At 35.4% G+C, this 19,693-nt stretch overlaps 1 protein-coding gene across 2 annotated transcripts in view; it reads left to right on the top strand.

The window, feature by feature from the left end:
• The window catches only part of MFN1 (mitofusin 1), a 40,748-nt gene that overhangs the window by 12,411 nt on the left and 8,644 nt on the right, over positions 1 to 19,693 (top strand). For both annotated transcript variants that reach the window (XM_069472907.1, XM_069472906.1), the window contains exons 6-14: positions 709 to 817; positions 4,162 to 4,269; positions 7,564 to 7,717; positions 7,837 to 7,904; positions 14,074 to 14,195; positions 15,897 to 16,023; positions 16,196 to 16,300; positions 16,604 to 16,706; positions 16,852 to 17,081. In XM_069472907.1, coding sequence (XP_069329008.1) covers positions 709 to 817; positions 4,162 to 4,269; positions 7,564 to 7,717; positions 7,837 to 7,904; positions 14,074 to 14,195; positions 15,897 to 16,023; positions 16,196 to 16,300; positions 16,604 to 16,706; positions 16,852 to 17,081 — 1,126 coding nt within the window. The remainder of the gene's footprint in view (positions 1 to 708; positions 818 to 4,161; positions 4,270 to 7,563; positions 7,718 to 7,836; positions 7,905 to 14,073; positions 14,196 to 15,896; positions 16,024 to 16,195; positions 16,301 to 16,603; positions 16,707 to 16,851; positions 17,082 to 19,693) is intronic.

Here is a 19,693-nt window from a genome sequence, read left to right as displayed (position 1 = left end):
GTCCTGACAGCAAAGAAAGGCAAGCTTCAAGATGTTTTTTCTTACGCTTGTTTAATTCGTGCAGAACCCACCTCTCCTGCTTCTTTACCTTGCTGATTTGTTTCAAATGGTCTGATATTGTTGGAATAGTAATGTCAAACCTTGCTACTAATTTACACCTAGGTTGGGATGGGTTCGCTTCTACTACATCTTTCAGCTCGTCATTATCTACCTTGGTGCCAGGTTGCACACATGGCTCCTTTTCAAGATTAAAATCACCAGAATGGAACTTCTCAAACCAACGACATACTATGTGTTCATTAGCCATATCGTTCCCAAACACTTTGCTGGTATTTAGAGCTGTCTGTGCTGCATTGGTTCCACGATGGAACTCATACTCAAAAATAACATGAATTTTTGACTTATCCATGGTTTCACAAAAATTGCTATAAAAAATTTGAAAGATAATCACAAGCCAAACTATACATTTGAAAGGAAGAGGATGTACCTTCACAATAAAAACAAAAAAAACAAGTGTCAAAGTGAAATGTCAGAAATATCAACTGTCAAACTTAGTACTTAGGAAATTTCATACTTAATATATAAAAGTTTTTTTAAATTTGTTTTATAACCCAATTTATTTTTTAAAAAAAATAATGAATGTTATTTATTTATTTTTGCCTAGCAGGTTACACTACAGAAATAATACAATTTTTATTTCATTCTTAGTCCAGGCACAGATGTCACTACAGAGCTGGATAGCTGGATTGATAAGTTTTGCTTAGATGCTGATGTCTTCGTTTTGGTTGCAAACTCTGAATCCACACTAATGAACACGGTAGGGTTTAATCATATACTGTTTTGGGGTGGTAGGAACTGAAATGGTATTTGTTTTAATTCTGAAAAGTGAGGGAAATCCAAATTGTGGATTAGAAAGAATGTCTAAAGTCAGGGGTGAATGAAGGGGTTTGTGTTTTCCTAGGACCAGAAGAGCTGTTTGTGCATGTTCCCTGGGTTTCTGTAGCAATATAGGGCTTAGTGGCACTAGCTCTGGTTATTTGCAGTCTCGGGGAATAGGTGCCAGAATTGTTAGGATGTTTAAGTCTCTTGAATAAAAGTACAAACCACTCCCACTCCCATCCCCTTTGTGAGACAGAGCTTTTCGGGGATTTTTGTTTGTTTGTGTTTGAGACAGAGTCTTGCTCTGTTGCCTGGGCTAGAGTGCCGTGGGGTCAGCCTAGCTTACAGCCACCTCAAACTCCTAGGCTCAAGCAATCCTCCTGCCTCAGCCTCCCGAGTAGCTGGGACTGCAGGCATGCGCCATCAGGCCTGGCTAATTTTTTCTATTTTTAGTAGAGGATGGGGTCTCACTCTTGCTCAGGCTGAACTTGAACTCCTTTTTTTTTTTTTTTCCCCTTAGGAATCTTTTTTTTGTTTGTTTGTTTGTTTTTGAGACAGAGTCTCGCTTTGTTGCCCGGGCTAGAGTGAGTGCCGTGGCATCAGCCTAGCTCACAGCAACCTCAAACTCCTGGGCTTAAGCGATCCTACTGCCTCAGCCTCCCGAGTAGCTGGGACTACAGGCATGCGCCACCATGCCCGGCTAATTTTTTCTATATATATTTTAGTTGGCCAGATAATTTCTTTCTATTTTTAGTAGAGACAGGGTCTTGCTCTTGCTCAGGCTGGTCTCGAACTCCTGACCTTGAGCGATCCACCCGCCTCGGCCTCCCAGAGTGCTAGGATTACAGGCGTGAGCCACCGCGCCCGGCCTGATCTTGAACTCCTGACCTCAAGCAATCCTCCCTCCTCGGCCTCCCAGATGCTAGGATTATAGGCGTGAGCCACCATGCCTGGCCAAAGCTTTTCATATTTTGAGTTTTGTCAACTTTTTCCAGCTTTACCCTCATACACTAGATTTCAGCCTACTTGTGTACAATTTAATCTACTGTTAAACTCAGAAGATTATTTATGATTTTTTATGGATGTCTAGAGCCTGACTCATCCCAGCTAAACTTTCCAGAGTTTAGATATCTTATATCCAACACTATAACATGATTTTAAAAAATTATTCATTAAAAGCATGTAAATGACTGAGTAGTACCATTATAACCTAGATGTTACCAGTGAGATCGTGTTACTCATGTTTGGATGGCCCAGTCAATATCAAGTAGACCAGGCTGTTACAACAACACTGACAGTTGTTTACAACCTGGTGATATAAAAAAAATGGATAGCTGGGCACCTATAATCCCAGGTACTGGGAAGCTGAGGCAGGAGGATTGTTTGAGCCCAGGAGTGTGAGGCTGCAGTGAGCAATGATCATGCCACTGCACTCCAGCTTGGACACAGAGTGAGGCCTCATCTCTTAAAAGAAAAAAGAAAAAAAGGATAAATGCCTAAAGTTTTTGTTAGAATACCTCCACTATTTGAGTGTTGGATAGACAAACTTTCTTTAAAAAAAAAAAAAAATATATATATATATATATATATATATATACATATAAACACAGGGGCAGGCGCAGTGGCTCATACCGGTAATCCTAGCACTTCAAGGCAGGAAGATCACTTGAGGTCAGACAGGAGTTCAAGACAAGCCCAAGCAACAGTGAGACCCCATCTCTACAAAAAGTAAAAAAAGAAAGAAAAATTAGCTGGGTATGGTGGCCATACCTGTAATCTAGGCTGGTCGGGAGGCTGAGGCAGGATTGCTTAAGCCCAGGGGCTTGAGGATGCAGTGAGCTATGATGACGCCACTGCATTCTAACTGGGCCAACAGAGTGAGACTCTGTCTCCAAAAAGAAAATTTTTTTTTTTTTAATTTTTTTATTTTTTTATTTTTTTTTTTGAGACAGAGTCTCACTTTGTTGCCCAGGCTAGAGTGAGTGCCGTGGCGTCAGCTTGGCTCACAGCAACCTCAGACTCCTGAGCTCAAGCGATCCTCCTGCCTCAGCCTCCCGAGTAGCTGGGACTACAGGCATGTGCCACCATGCCCGGCTAATTTTTTCTATATATATTTTTAGCTGTCCATATAATTTCTTTCTATTTTTTAGTAGAGATGGGGTCTCGCTCTTGCTCAGGCTGGTCTCGAACTCCTGAGCTCAAACGATCCGCCCACCTCGGCCTCCCAGAGTGCTAGGATTACAGGCGTGAGCCACCGCGCCCGGCCAAGAAAAATTTTTATATATATTATAGAGAGAGAGAGAGAGAGAGAGAGACACACACACACACACACACACACACACACACGGACGGGGTCTTGATCTTGATATTGTCCAGGCAGTGGCGTTCAGTGGGGTGATCAATAGCACTGTTACTTCAATGTCCGCCTCAAACTCCTGAGTAGTTAGGACTATAGGCATGTGCCACGATGCCTGGCAAATTGTTAAAAATTTTTTTTTTTTTTAGAGATAGGGTCTCACTGTGTTATACAGACTTGTCTTGAACTCCTGGCCTCAAGCAGTCCTCCTGCCATGGCCTCCCAAAGTCCTGAGATTACAGGCGTGAGCCACTGTGCCCCGCCAGATAGACAAACTTCTGGTATACATTATGATTTTGGTGTTTTTGCTTATGCTGTTCTTTGCCCACAGTTTATCCATCTCTGAAGTTTTTATCTTTCCAAAAGCCCTTTTACCAGTTCTTTGAAGTCCGTCTTTGTTAGCACTTGCTTCTTTATGGAGCTTTTTCTAATTTCAACTAAATATAATGTCTCTTTCCTTTGAGTAATCATATTTATTTATAGTGTTTATAACATTCTTTTCTCTTTATTATCACAAGTTATACAGGTGTTTTACTTTATTGTTAATTTACTTAGCCTAACTCTTAAAAAAGATTTGTGGTAGCTCATTGAGAACCTGGGCTGTTATATCCAGTAGTTCCTGTACATAGTAGTGACTGATAGATATTTGTTAAATTGAATTTCAAAAGACTTATGGCAGGAGCAAGAAAATCTTCAGTTTTGTCTTCCGTATATGTTAATTTTGTCATCTTTGAAAAGTTTAATGCTCCTAAAGTTCATTGGGATCTTTTATCAATGGTTGTTAATCACTATAGTCTAAGTGGTTCAAACCTACAAAATTTTCAATTATAAATGTAAATATAAAATATCTTTTTTTTACATTTCATATGTTTAAAGAAAATATCTTTTAAAAATGAACATGCTGTGGGGTTTTTGATGTTTTTCAGGAAAAACATTTTTTTCACAAGGTAAATGAGCGACTTTCCAAGCCCAATATTTTCATTCTGAATAATCGTTGGGATGCCTCTGCATCGGAGCCTGAATATATGGAAGATGTAAGTTATTTTTTTCCTTAAGTTTTGAAATACAGTGGTGTACATTGTCATCTGAGAAGACAATATACCTTATAGAATAGAACATTATAAGCAGCTGTTCTCTCACTTGGGAAATGAATATAATTAGAGAATACCTGAAAAGCAGTATGTAATAGAGAACAAAGTATTAAGCTACTTTGAGGGAATTTGTGTTATAAAAGTACTACCTAATCATTTCAGAGCTTGAAACATCTTTTTTTTTTTTTTTTTTTTGAGACAGAGTCTCACTCTGTTGCCCAGGCTAGAGTGAGTGCCGTGGCGTCAGCCTGGCTCACAGCAACCTCAAACTCCTGAGCTCAAGGCATCCTCCTGTCTCAGCCTCCCGAGTAGCTGGGACTACAGGCATGCACCACCATGCCCGGCTAATTTTTTCTCTATATATTTTTAGCTGTCCATATAATTTCTTTCTATTTTTAGTAGAGATGGGGTCTTGCTCTTGCTCAGGCTGGTCTCGAACTCCTGAGCTCAAACGATCCGCCCACCTCGGCCTCCCAGAGTGCTAGGATTACAGGCGTGAGCCACCGCGCCCGGCCTTTTTTTTTTTAAATAATGCTAACTATTGATTTTTTTTATTACCTTTTAAAGTAACACACCTTGCCCCCAATTCTAGGAGGTGTTCCTTACTCAGCATATCTGTTTCTTTATGTTCTGTTAGTTGGCCACACTTTTGTTTGGATCAAATATTTGCAGAAATAACTTTATCCCTCCATCTCCCACTGCACACAAAATGAAAAAACTAAAAAACAAACAAAAAACCCCAAGCACACAAACAAAACTGCAGATTAATTCCTAGTGGGAAAAATTTGCTGGGTTGTTGGACAAAGCGTGTAAGATGAACGGGAAATGCAGAAAAGGCAGAAAACAAAGCTTACACTGCATGCAGCACATTTTATTCAAGATGCTTCAGCAAGTTGTGACCAAAATGGGTCCTAGATTGGGTGGTTTATGCAAGATGTTTCAGGCTCTGAACTAGTGATAGACTTGACTTACTCCTGCTGTGATCCCAGCCTGGAGCCAAAGCCGCAGAAGAATCCGAAACATCTTTTTTGATTGTTTTGTTTTTTGTATTGAAATATACATAACAGAAAAGTGCATTAATTATGTGTCCAGCTCAGTGAATTTTACAAATTTAACACAAAGTGGTCACAACTGTGTCTGGATCCAGATCAAAAAGCAGAGCATTCCCCATACCCCAGAGTCCCTCCCTATGCCCCCTTCCAGTTTCTGTCCTACCTCCCAAGGATAACTTATCTACTTATCATGACTTCTAACAACTTAGATTAATCTTTCTGGTTGTTCTTTATGTAATGGAGTCATATAGCATCAACTTTTGTGTATGGTTTTTTCATTTAACATTAGTTTGTCATATGCTTCCAAGTTATGCATGGTTGTAGTGTGTTCTCCTTGATGTATAATATTCCATCCTGTGAATACATTACAATTGATATATCTATTCTGTTAGCGATGGGCATTTGGGTTAATTTTCTGTATTTACCAATTAACAGTAATACTACTGTGCATATTATATATATATTTTTTGGTGTACATATGTATGCATTTTTGTTAGGTATATACCAGTGGTTCTCTGGGGGGGGGGGGGGCAGTTATGACACCCAAGGGATATTTGGCAATGTCTGAAGATATTTTTGGTTGTCACAACTGAGGTATTGTGCTGTTAGCATCTAGTAAGTAGAGGTAGAGATGCTGTTACACATCCTATAACACAATACAGCCCCCCAAACAAAGTTTGAGCTGGTCTAAAATGTTGCTAATGCCAAGGTCAGTAAACAATGGATATATATATTTATAGGTAAAATTGCTGGATTACAGGTTAAGAATATGTTCAGTTTTAGTAAACACAGCTCAAGAGTTCTCTAAAGCATTTGTATCAAAGTATATTCCCATCAGCAGATTGAGAGTTTCAGGTGATTTACAGTCTCACCAACACTTTTTTTTTGGGCATTTTAATTACACCAGTGGTTGTAGAAACTTTTGAAAAAGATTAGAATATCTGGCATTTGATCTATAAATAAGTTATTTAGTTTGCTTGTTATTACTTTTTCTGATTTTAATAATAGTATAGGTTTATTGTAGTAGTGTAATATAAGTTAATTGTAGAAAATTTAGAAAATGAGATAAAAAAACTTACACTGTACTGTCACCATTCACATGTTGGATTATTTGCTTTGATTTCCCTTTCATTGGAATTTTGCTTAACAGGGTCTTGCTCTGTTGCCTGGGCTAGAGTGCAGTGGCATCATCGTAGCTCACTGCAGCATTAAACTTCTGGGCTCAAGCAGTCCTCCTGCCTCAGTCTCCTGAGTAGCTGGGACTACAGGTGCATGCCACCACACCTGGCTGATTTTTTTTTTTTTTTTTTTTTTGTAGAGATGGGGTGTCACTATGTTGTTTAGGGTGGTACATAAAGTTTTATATCCTATTACTATTGGTTTGTAATCATACTCTTTCAAATTGGGGTCTCATAATCACTGGAGAAGTAGGAAATATCACCCACAAATTGTTCTTGCCAAAATGGTTCGATATTCCTATTTAGCTTAAGTCTTAGTGTAGAAGTCTCTTATTATAGCCATATGCTGAAGGCTACTACTGAACCCCAACTTCTAACCCTTAGTCCTCACTTTAATACCCAAATGCTAATTTTAAACCCAACATTGCAATTTGAATCCCTGGTTAATGCATTCTCCTCAACCTTAATTCCCATTGTTTTTAAGAGGAAATAAAAATAGATTTATTGTAGCACTTATTTTCTGATTTCAAAAGTATTAATAGCTTCATTGCAGACAATTTGGAAAATAAGAAAAGCATAGTAAGGAAGAAATACAAATGTTTTCCATTCTTATGGGTGTTGCCTGCCTACTACTACTATAATTTGTACAGATACATAAACATATTTTTTATACTGTGATCATATATGTTCTTAATATAGAACTGAGACCTTTTTTCATGCCATTAAGTATTGATATTTGTCTATAATATTTTATGGTGGTTATATAGTAGTTGATGGTCCATCAAAATTTTAAATAAATATTCAAAAAGAAGAATCATTAAGAAAAAGATTTCCTGTCATCAAGTGTGAAACTTCATTTGTTAGAATTTCTTGGATTTGTTAAGTATGTGGAAACTTGCTATAATATTACTATAAATGAAGTTTAGTATAAGCTATAGTAGTTGTTGGTTATTATATTTGCTTAACTTATTGGAATTCTTTGAATATCCTTCTTTCTTTCCCTCTAGGTACGCAGACAGCACATGGAAAGATGCTTACATTTCTTGGTGGAGGAGCTCAAAGTTGTTGATTCTTTAGAAGCACGAAATCGTATCTTCTTTGTTTCGGCAAAGGAAGTTCTTAGTGCCAGAAAGCACAAAGCACAGGGGATGCCGGAAGGTGGTATGTATTAATTATAGGGTTCCTTTTTAAATCTAAAAATGGGTTATAAAATCAGCAACATGCCAGAAATGTTACCTTGTTACATACTAGGTTTTAAAATCTTCGCCTGTGTATTATAGGTGGGGCACTTGCTGAAGGATTTCAGGCAAGATTACAGGAGTTTCAGAATTTTGAACAAATCTTTGAGGTAGGAGTTTTGTCAGTGTGTTGGCCAATAACAAAACTCTTGCAGTGATTGGAGAGTGATGGTAATATTCTGTTTTCATTGTTTATCTTTGTCAATAACCTTTGCTGTTATTAGTGTAGTTGCTGACACAGTTTGAAGTTTGAAGAAAGGGAGCTCCTGCAAAATGGATAATGTGTAAGAACTGGGAATAAAAGATTATAATTTCTTCCTTATTCTTTTTGTTTATATATTTATATATATAAGTGAGAAACTATTTTCCAATGTTGCTTGTATTGTACAATGAATGAAATTCTCTGTATTCAATAGTTTGGAGGAAGAGCAAACAAATATAATTGCTGTTGGAACAGATAATAGAGCAAAGTGAGGATTATCCTTTGTTCCATAATATTAATAGAGATATATAGAGCATGATTAATGCCATTTGACCAAATTTTATTACATTTCTAAACTGTATTACAACATGTTCATTCTCCACATTTTGTGCCAAACATTCTGAAGAAGCAAATGAGTACAAAAATAGTTAAGATACAGTTCTACTTTAGGAATCTGGTGGGAAACTACTGAAGTGTATCAATGGCTGATGTGTGTGCAGCATTGGGGAGAGAATATAATTTCTTACGTTGCACGATAGGTGTTTTATTCAGAGACATTAAAACTCATCGTACATTTGTTGAAAAGTTCTTTAGGTGTTAACCCCCTAAAATCTTATTTAGCCCTGTATGATGCTGCTCTGCTTGGATTCCATATCACTTTCCCACTTATGCATGAACACAAAGACTTTAGCATTGAAGAAACCTCCATCTGTAATTATTCTTCCTTATAAGTAGTAACTGCCTTAATAGGAGGAACGTTAATGTTGAGTATACTGGGCAGAATTTTTTCTTTTTTTTTTTTTTTGGAGACAGAGTCTCACTCTGTTGCCCAGGCTAGAGTGCAGTGGTGCAATCATAGTTCACTGCAACCTCAAACTCCTGGGTCAAGTGGTCTTCCTATATTTGGCAGAATTTTTAAAATGAAAATTTGCAGTCAGGCACAATGGCTGACATCTGTAATTGCAGCACTTTGGGAAGCCGAGGTGGAAGGATTGCTTGAGGCCAGGAATTAATGTTATAGTGAGCTATGATTAGGCCAGTGCACTCTAGTCTGGGTGACAGGGTGAGACTCAGCCTCAAATAAAGAAATGCTTACCATCCTTCATTTTTAATGTGGTGAGAGAGAAAGAGGTCATTAGGCAGATGATGACAAAGTGAAAGAAAGAAAACCCACAACCAGCTGTCTTTGTAAGATCTCTAATTGTTCTGAGGCCCCTGGGATATCAGTAGATGTCCTCTCAAGCCAAGCCATTGGGTACATGAGGTCCCAGTTACCCAAAGATCATTATTTGTTTATTTTCTTTCCCATTTGCTTTCATGAGAGAATTGATGCTCTTCACTCTTATTAGTTATTCTATCCATGGGGAAAATATGTAGGGAGAGGATCTATTCTATATCCTTATCTTTCCTTCTTTATCAATCTTTATATATTTTTTGTGGATATTTATCATTGATTTCTTCTACCAGATTATTTATTGTTCTGTTACACACTTACACTTCTTTCGTATTGGTTTATGGTACACCTTTGCTTTCCTAGAATATATCTTTGAAGAGGTGGGAATGAGAAGAGTAAAAGATGTGTTATAGCACATTGGTTCCCAAACCTGGCTGATCTTCAGAATCATATGAGGTGCTTTAGAGTACCGCTATAGGTTCCTAACGTGTCCCAGAGACTTTGATTCAGTGGGGCTGGGGTTGGCCTAGGAATCTGTATATATTCAAAGCTCCCCAAGTGGTTGCAATAATCAGACAGACTTAGGAACTATTCTTTAAAACTATTCTTAGAAAAAACTAGGCAGTTCATTTTTTTATTGTAATAGTTCATTTAGGATTCTAAAAATTATATGTGGGTAAATACTGCTTTTTGAGCAGTAGCTTTTACATAAAGTCGTGGAGAATATCAGGCTTTAGAAAGATTGAAATTTTTTAAAAATAAATATCTAAAATGAGAATCAGTTAAAGATTACTTAAATTTATCTAAAGAAATAATCAGCTGGGCAAAAGTTATGTCTCCATGTATTATAATGCACCAAAGCATATTTGGCAATTACATTGACAACTTTGGTCAGCTTTTTTTCACCAAAGCTGAGATTTGATACTTCTTAAATCAGTTTTGGTAATTTATGATTTCCTAGAAATTTGTGCATTTCTGATCATTTATAATTTGGTAGCATAAATGTCATGTCCTTTCTTTTGTATTTACATATATGCCTTTATGTATATAAATATTTATAATGTCATCGAAAGACCCAGCCCTTGGTTAATTATCAATAAGTACCATTGTTTAGGTTTTATTCATTAAGTTCTATGTTAATCTTTAACATAGTTTCCTTTAAAGTTGCATTGGTTTTTGCTATTTGTTCATTAAGAAAAGATTTAGCATTGCGAATTTTTCTTTCTGTGAATACAGCTTTGGGCATGTATCCCAGGGTTTTCAGTATCTAGTTTGGTTTTTTGTTTTTTTTTTAATTGGTTTTTAGTTATAGTTTTTGGCATTTCCTTACCAATACAAGAGTTGTTAAATGTCAAATGTTTTGATTCTTTCAGTCCAGCTTTTCGTTATTAATTTCTTAGTTTCTTTGTATTGTGGTCACATAGTGTGGCCTTTATACACATTTTCTCTTTGTTTTGGGATTCACTTATTTTTCTTTGTAGTCTTGTAAGGTGATTTTTGTGAAAAGAAAAACTTTGTACCCAGTTGAAATATTTAATGTACTGTTTTTAACAAGGCTTGGAAATTAAGTTGAGTAAGAATAGTCAAAATCAGTGTTATATTCTATTAATATATTTCCTTATTGTTTTCAAAATGCCTTTGAACAGTTTGAAAATGCATTTGGCCTGCATTATTCTCAAGGCAAGTTAGAAATTCAAATTTCTTTGCCCAAATATCTCACCATTAATTTTTAATAGTTTTGGTTGTATGATGAGAAGAAGAGGTATAGAATAACTATTCGTTAAAATGTCAGTAGATTTATTATAAAGGACATTCCTGCAATGATTAGTGAAATTTGAACATGAATTGTGTGTTAGGTAATAGTATTGTCCCAACGGTAAATGTTCTGAATATAATTGTTCTGTGATTGTGTAGGAAAATACTGCCTTTCTTAGAAGACAAGTGTTGATGTATGTACAAGTAAGGTCATGATGGCTGTAATGACCTGTTACATTGTTAAGCAAGGAAAAAAAATACACAAGTGTGTATAAAAATGTATGCAGCCCCCCAAATATTTAGGGTGTGTGTGTGTGTGTGTGTGTGTGTGTGTGTGTGGAGAGAGAGGGAAGGTAAACAAATGAGACTGAATGTTAACATTTGGTATATCTAGGTTAAAAGTATATTGGCGTTCTTTCTTGTACTTTGCTTTTTGTTTTCAATTTAAAATACATCAAAATAGTTGAGTGATGAATAGAATGTTGTTGGGTGTTTGTAGGGTCTGTTATCAAGGAAATTTGACAACTTCATTTGTTTTATGTTTTAATTACACAAATATTAATATTTATAAGTGTATAACTATAATAATTATTGATTATCAACTGGCTTCTTTAGATGCTACTAGGAAAACAGAAAACTATCTTAATTAGGATGTGATTATTATTTTGGTTCTAAATCTTTGATAAGTTTCAAAATAGACTATAGGATACTCTGATAAGATGCAATTTAAATTGGCTTAGTACAGTATTTTAAACTTCTTAGAAAATTAAAGTTCCTAATAAATTAAGTCTGGTAACTGCTACACAAATTATGTGTTTCCTGTGGAGATTCATTAGCATATTAGTTTACTAAGGATGTTGAGAAATAACTCAGAAAAGAAGCTTTATTTAAATTAACATTTCCCATGCTTATTTGAGAATAGACTGTTCCTTTTTCAGGATGCCTCTTAGTGTCCTTAGTGGGAACACCAGTTTGGGGTAATTTTAAATTAGAACATTGCCTGTTTTCTTTTCTATATTTATTCATCATTATATATTTTTGAATCAGAAGTAACTTGTATTGCCTAATAACTTTTGAAGATCTTTTCTTTTCTGTCAAGTCTAGCTCTAACACTGTGCTGTTATCTGCAAATTTGGATCTTCATTGCTGATATCTAGATCTGCTTCATCGAGGAATAGACTTTCTTTTAACCTTTTTTCTTTTAAAAATATTTTTGTTTTTATTATTTTTTTATGGAAGTTAATTTGGCACATTTATGAGGCACAGTTATTTAAAATAAAATAAAGCTTTGTTTTTGTCATTAAAAATAAGTAGTTTACCATTCAAAGGTTTACTATTATGTAATAATTGATGGTTTTAAAGAAGAAAGCATGTAGGAATTTTTTATCTTTGGTTTAGGTGTGCACAGAGCAGGAATGCTGTAACTTTCTACCACTGATCTTCAAGATTAGTGAAAATAAGCTTAACCATGAGCAAAATGAAGCTAGCAATGCTAGAAAGTAATGAGCTCTGAATTAAACTGTTAACTAAATGAATTACTCTCGTATGCCCTATCACTAAAGAAGTAAGTGTATTTTGTTTTCTGTGCTTCAGAATCCTGAAGAGGGGAGCTAAAATGGCAAAAGAGATTATAGTCTTTTTCTATCTGAGTGAAATGCACAAATAATTTTAGAGACATGAAGGCTAACCATAGATTATAGATAGTACATTGAATGAACATATACTAATAATTTCAGGATAACAAATGTAGTACTAGGATATTAAGTGTGAATATGTTTTAAAGCCTGAAAGCTATTTATTTTGACAAAGGAAGGACAGTAATAAACGCCACAATTTGAACTAGGTAAATATATAAAGTGGTTCAAGAAGATGAATTCAAAGAACCACCAGAGAATTAGTATATCCCTAATTTTTTACAAATTTATCATGGAAAATAATGTCTCCTACATTTCTCTTAGATAACTAGTGGTATTTTATATATTGAAAATTGAAACAGGCCGGGCGCGGTGGCTCACGCCTGTAATCCTAGCACTCTGGGAGGCCGAGGCGGGTGGATCGCTCGAGGTCAGGAGTTCGAGACCAGCCTGAACAAGAGTGAGACCCCGTCTCTACTAAAAATAGAAAGAAATTATATGGACAACTAAAATATATATATATACAAAAAATTAGCCGGGCATGGTGGCGCATGCCTGTAGTCCCAGCTACTCGGGAGGCTGAGGCAGTAGGATCGCTTAAGCCCAGGAGTTTGAGGTTGCTGTGAGCTAGACTGACGCCACGGCACTCACTCTAGCCCGGGCAACAAAGTGAGACTCTGTCTCAAAAAAAAAAAAAAAAAAAGAAAATTGAAACAAAAATTTCATAAGATAAATGTACCCATTGATATATGTGATGCATTATGATGTATTCTATTTCAGTAAATACTAGTTATGAAACAATTGATTTGTATAAGTATTGATGAGCGTGAGCTGTAGTTAGCTTGAAGGTGGAACAACTCTGGACATCATTCAGGCCTATGTGCATACACCATGTTCTAAATGAGTATAACAGGATTATGTTTGAAGTAGCTGCAGATAGTTTTCTGTAAATAGTTAAAAATATTACTTGGATTGTTGTTAAAGATTATTTTTCAAATTGTTCACATTTCAATGCATAGAAATCCTTTTTAATAACCTTATGTGAATCACCATATCATTCAACTAATTTTTAAAAATAAGGTAGAATACTAATTCACAACTAATTTAAGAACTTTATTAGGTTATCTATTACAAGTATGAGAAAAATCAAGATAGACTGTAATTGGATGAAAGGTGAATCTAGGTAAAATTAGTAATGCTAATGAGGGAAGCTTTTTAAACATTGAAATATAGTGCCCTGTTTGTTTTTTATTTTTTAATGTTATAGTCAAACCGTTGCACATTACTGTGTAAAAATACACAAAGATATCAACTTGCTGTTAAAGCCCTTTTTACTTTTGAATCCTTGTAATTTTTTTTAACTTTTGTAATTTTAAGTTGTGTTTATCATGTGTTTATTTTCTATCCTTATTTTTGTTCTGGTTAAAATTAAAAACAGCAAGTTTTTGTGTTTAAATTCCTGAAAATGTTGGGATGGAATTACAGTAATGTGTTATGGCTTGGGCCCCTCGCAGGAGTGTATCTCGCAGTCAGCAGTGAAAACAAAGTTTGAACAGCACACTATCAGAGCTAAACAGATACTAGATACTGTGAAAGACATAATGGATTCAGTAAACGTGGCAGCAGCAGAGAAAAGGTATGAGTTCATTTTATTGCAACATAAAATTTTTTTTGTTGTTAAAACCAAGGTTTTAAATTGTTGTACTACAGATACTTTTCTCATTAAAATCAACCTTGTGAATTTAGCTGATGCCTACTTATATATTTTTAAATGAGTATTTGATAGCGTAAACATTCTGTGACCTTGAACACATCATTTACATTCCCTGGATCTCAGTATTCCTGTGTACGAATTGTGATTTTATAATTTTTAGTGGCTTTAAAATATTTTTAAGGCAGTGGAAGAACCATTTCTTTAAGCCGAATTTTTTTTGAAGAAGTGCAAAACAGGTGATCCTTTTTTTGCATCCATCCCACAACGTATTCTTTTATGTACTCATACATTGATACATTGAAATCACTCTTTTATACTAGTTGTGGGTTTTTGTTTATCAGCTGTTGAACAAACAAGGTGATATTTACTATCTGCCAACCAGAAATTTGATTTGGTAAGCATACCCCATATGTCATACTGTTGTATGTCATATTGTTCTGCACTATTTTATTCCATTCATTACTTTACAGAGGTGGTGGTGAATGCATGAAAGTACCAACAGTATTGATGAAAAGTAAATTTCTCACAAACAAAAATCAGAATGTTATTACATGTGAAAAATGTATGGATGTTAAGCTTTAATTGGACCTTTAGTGGGCTTAAACCAGTTGAAGGAAACAAAAATCATGAAAGATTGAGTCCAAAATAATGTAAAATTGGAATTTGAAATGTATTTGTTCTTGCTGGCAACAAAGGCCCTTTCATCCCATCTCAGCCTATTGCTTGATTTTGGTACTTTTTCAGGAATGCATTATGTTCAAAAGCAGAGAACTGCCAACATGTAAAACACAAGGGTGAGAACCCTGAGTCTGATCTTGGTCCCTGTGCTGCAGAGCCTTTGCACAGCCTCTGTATAATGATCTTGGGTTGCAATAGAATTTTCTTCCAGCTCAATGGCTTTGTTCTAGTACTTAAAATTTTGTCTTATTATTTGACCTTATTATGATTAGTTTTAAAAAATATAGGACATTGAACTTAATATGGCACAAAGATATGATTTGAAGATTGTTAGTACAATCACATCTAGGGAACTTTTTAATCTAAAAGACTTTCTTAAAAGGATCTCAGGTCTTCATTTTTCTTTTTCATTCTGGGGTCAAATAATTTTATATAAAGAGCCAGACAGTAAATATTCTAGGCCTTGTGGGCTATACTGTCTCCTTGCAGCTACTCATTTTTATAGCTTTATAGCAAAAGCAGCCATAGATAGGTAATAGGTAATTGAATACATGTTTCAAGAACACTTTAACAAAAGCTGGCAGCTGGCTGGATTTGACTTGTAGGATGCCATTTGCTTTCTCCTGTTTATTAACTAAAGTCAATATTGAGTTCTATTTTAATTGTTCCTATCTATGAGATGTTTGAAGACTTAGAATCCTTATTAATCCTTTGTGGGATTCAGGTGTAACATGGGCAGAGAGACAAAAGTCGTTTATATTAAATCATCTATATAAAGTATTTCATAAAGTGAACTATTTTAATCCTTTTGGATGTTGAAATGCAAGATTTCCTTTTTCTTGTATCATGCTAATAGATGGCTCAATACATGAGTGAATTCCCTTGCTTAATTGTTTTGGGACTTTAATATTCCCTGAATATTAATTACTCTTTATACTATAATAGAGTTTATTCAATGGAAGAGAGGGAAGACCAAATTGATAGACTGGACTTTATCCGAAACCAGATGAACCTTTTAACACTGGATGTTAAGAAAAAAATCAAGGAGGTTACTGAGGACGTGGCAAACAAGGTGAGTGACAATAACTTTATGATTTGAGTATCTGGAAATGTAAATTATTTTTGATAATGCTAAAAATGTTATTCCTATTACCTTAAAAGAATAAGTGTTTTTCAGTTTGATTTTTTGAGGAGTGGGTAATCTTGCTTAGTTTTCTTAACTCTGATTTTTAAAATATTTTCAGGTTTCATGTGCAATGACAGATGAAATTTGTCGACTGTCTGTTTTGGTTGATGAATTTTGTTCTGAGTTTCATCCTACTCCAAGTGTATTGAAAGTATATAAAAGTGTAAGTTAAATGATAGTTAAGTTATTCAGAGACTGTTTCTTCATCTGATTCTATACTTTTATTTATTTAGTGGTTTGTCCATTTCAATGTTTTCATGGCAATCAGTATGTAATTAAACTGTTAGATCGCTTATGCACCCAATAAATATAAATTCTAATGTACGTAAAAGCACAGAGAAAATTTACACTATTAATATTAGAATGAGATTAAGATCTTTTTAGCATTTACTGCATTTTTAAAGTCTGTATAAAATCTATGTATTCTTGAGAAAAATTAATGTGGATAATTTACCACTGTTAATAGGAGTTAAATAAGCACATTGAAGATGGTATGGGAAGAAATTTGGCTGATCGGTGTACCAGTGAAGTCAATGCCTCGATGCTTCAATCCCAGCAAGAAATTATTGGTAATACTTATGTGTACAAAGTTTTGTGTAGTTTTTGTTTTTGTTTTTTTTCATTGGTGAAGTATTTATTTTCCATATGGCATTTCATAGGAGGCAAAATATTTACTATTTTTTCCTAAAATAAATGTAATTTTATTCTTTCTAGAAAACTTGAAGCCATTACTTCCAGCTGGTATACAGAATAAACTACATACACTGATCCCTTGCAAGAAATTTGATCTCAGTTACGACCTAAATTGCCACAAGTTATGTTCAGATTTTCAAGAGGATATTGTATTTCGTTTTTCCCTGGGCTGGTCTTCCCTTGTGCATCGATTCTTGGGCCCTACGAATGCTCAGAGGGTGCTCCTAGGATTGTCAGAGCCTATCTTTCAGGTAGGTATTTTTGAATCTACCAGTTGAGACTCTTCTTTCTTAATTTGTTTATGTGGTTTTCTCTGATAAAACTAGCTTTACCAAATCTTCATGTTTATAAGCTAACATCTATCTCATAGAGCCATTTCTGAGTTAGATATACATGTTGGCCATCACTAATTTGAAAATCTGAAATTCAAAATGCTCTAAAATCTGAAAAATTTTGAACTCCGACATGATACCACAAGGGAAAATTCCACACCTGATGTCATGACAGGTCAAAACACAGGCACACAACACACAGTTTATTCAGTGTCCTCAGTGGAAAAAAGACCCAGCCCCCTTCAGCTGAGGTGTAGTTTTCCACACACCGCCAGATTACCCTACACAAACTACCCACAAAGGGTAAGGCTGGATGCCTCTGTGGCAGGTTCCCCATAATACTCTGGATGGGGCCAAGACCTACATGCATTATTCGCTGTATATAAATTCAGAGACAGGAATGATGGTGATGCCAAACAACCACAGATTGTCCACGTGAGTGGCTGAGGTAGTAACATCTGTGCTTTCTGATGGATCAGTGTACTCAAACATTGTCTCATGCACAAAAGTATTTAAATGTTACATGTTAATAAAATTACCTTCAGACTGTGCATATATGGTGTATATGAAACATAAATGAATTTTGTGTTTACACTTGGGTCCCAAGATATCTCATTATGTGTACGCAAATATTAAAAAATCTGAAATCTGAAACACTTTTGGTCACAAGCATTTTGGGTAAGGGATACTCAACCTGTACTATACATAAGGGAAAGCCAATCACAGAGTTTTCATCAGTACTGTTACAGGTGGTTCTACATTCATTTTTGAAACTTGTTAACTTAAAAAGTTCTGTTTTCAGACTCAAATTGGAATAAATGCAGGCATTTTGAAAGAAAAACCTTTACAAATTTATTAATTGAATAATTTTTCAGAAAATCTATTATTTATAAAATCATCACCACAATCCAGGTTTTGAACATTTCTCTTACCCCAGAAGAATCCCTTATGCCTATTTGTAGTCAATCGTCATTCCTACCTCCTGCTCCACAACTAACCTGCCTTCTGTTCATATGAATTTGCCATTTTTGGACATTTCCTATAAATGGAATCATACAAAATGTGGCCTTATGTGACTGGCTTCTTTCACTTAGTGTAATGTTGTCAAGGTTATTGTAGCATGTGTCAATATTTCATTCCTTTTAATGGCTGAGTAATACTTCATTATAGATATAAGACATTTTGTTTATTCAAAGTTCATCAGTTCATCATTCATCAGTTGATGGACATGAGGGTAGTTTGTACTTTTTGCTGCTATGAATAATGCTGCTGTGAACATTAATGTACATGTTTTTATGTGCATGTATGCTTTCATTCTCAAGTATATAATTAGGAGCAAAATTGCTTGGCCATATGGTAATTTATGTTACTTTCTGAGGAATTGCCAAACTGTTTTCCAAGGTAGCACCATTTGACATTCCCACCAGTGATGTATGAAGGTTCTGGTTTCTAGACATATTCACTGACGCTTGTTAATTTTTATTCTAGTAGATATGAAGTCATATCTCGTAGATTTGATTTGAATTTCTCTAATGAACAGTGATTTTGGACATCTTTTCATGTGCTCATCAGCCATTTATGTACCTTCTTTTGTGAAATGTCTATTTAAATCTTTTACTAATTTTTTAATTGGCTTATTTAGCTTCTGTTGAATTGTAGGAATTCTTCATGTATTTGGATTCAAGTCCTTTATTATATGATTTCTAAATATATTTTTTCAGTCTGTGGCTTGTCTTTTAATTTTTTATGCTGTATTTTGAAGTTTTAAAGGTTTTTGTTTTGAACTTTTTTTTGTTGCTGTTATTTTTAAGGATTTTGCTTTTGATGTGAGTTTTTTTTGTTTGTTTTTTGCTTTTTTTTGAGACAGAGTCTTGCTCTGTTGCCCGGGCTGGAGTGCCGTGGCGTCAGCCTAGCTCACAGCAACCTCAAACTCCTGGGCTCAAGCGATCCTTCTGCCTCAGCCTCCTGAGTAGCTGGGACTACAGGCATGCGCCACCATGCCCAGCTAATTTTTTTTTTCTATATATATTTTTAGTTGTTTGGTTAACTTCTTTCTATTTTTAGTAGAGATGGGGGTCTCAGACGCTCTTGCTCGGGCTGGTCTTGAACTCCCGACCTTGAGTGATCCTCCTACCTCGGCCTCCCAGAGTGTTAGGATTACAGGCTTGAGCCACCGCACCCGGCCTGATGTGGGGTTTTTTAAAAATGCAGTTTAACTAGATGTGGTGGTGCCTGCCTGTAATCCCAGCTACTCTGGAAGTCTAGGTGGGATGATCACTTGGTCCCGAGAATCCAGCCTGGGCAACATAGCAAGACCCAGTCTCTAACAAGTAAAAACATAAAATACAGTTTTAGTTTCACATGAGGGTTGAGAGCCTACTGTTACATGTAGGTGTTATTCTATATTGTGAAAATTTATTATTGTTCATGATATCATTGGTCCATGTCATAGAAAATAATTTTCAAACCATTTTTTTACATATATTTGTGGAATATTCATTATTGGGATCATTTTTTCCCCATAGATTTGC

The sequence above is a fragment of the Eulemur rufifrons genome, chromosome 7, assembly GCF_041146395.1.
Source record: "Eulemur rufifrons isolate Redbay chromosome 7, OSU_ERuf_1, whole genome shotgun sequence".
NCBI classification, from domain to species: Eukaryota; Metazoa; Chordata; class Mammalia; order Primates; family Lemuridae; genus Eulemur; species Eulemur rufifrons.
This window is presented reverse-complemented; position numbering and strand designations above follow the sequence as displayed.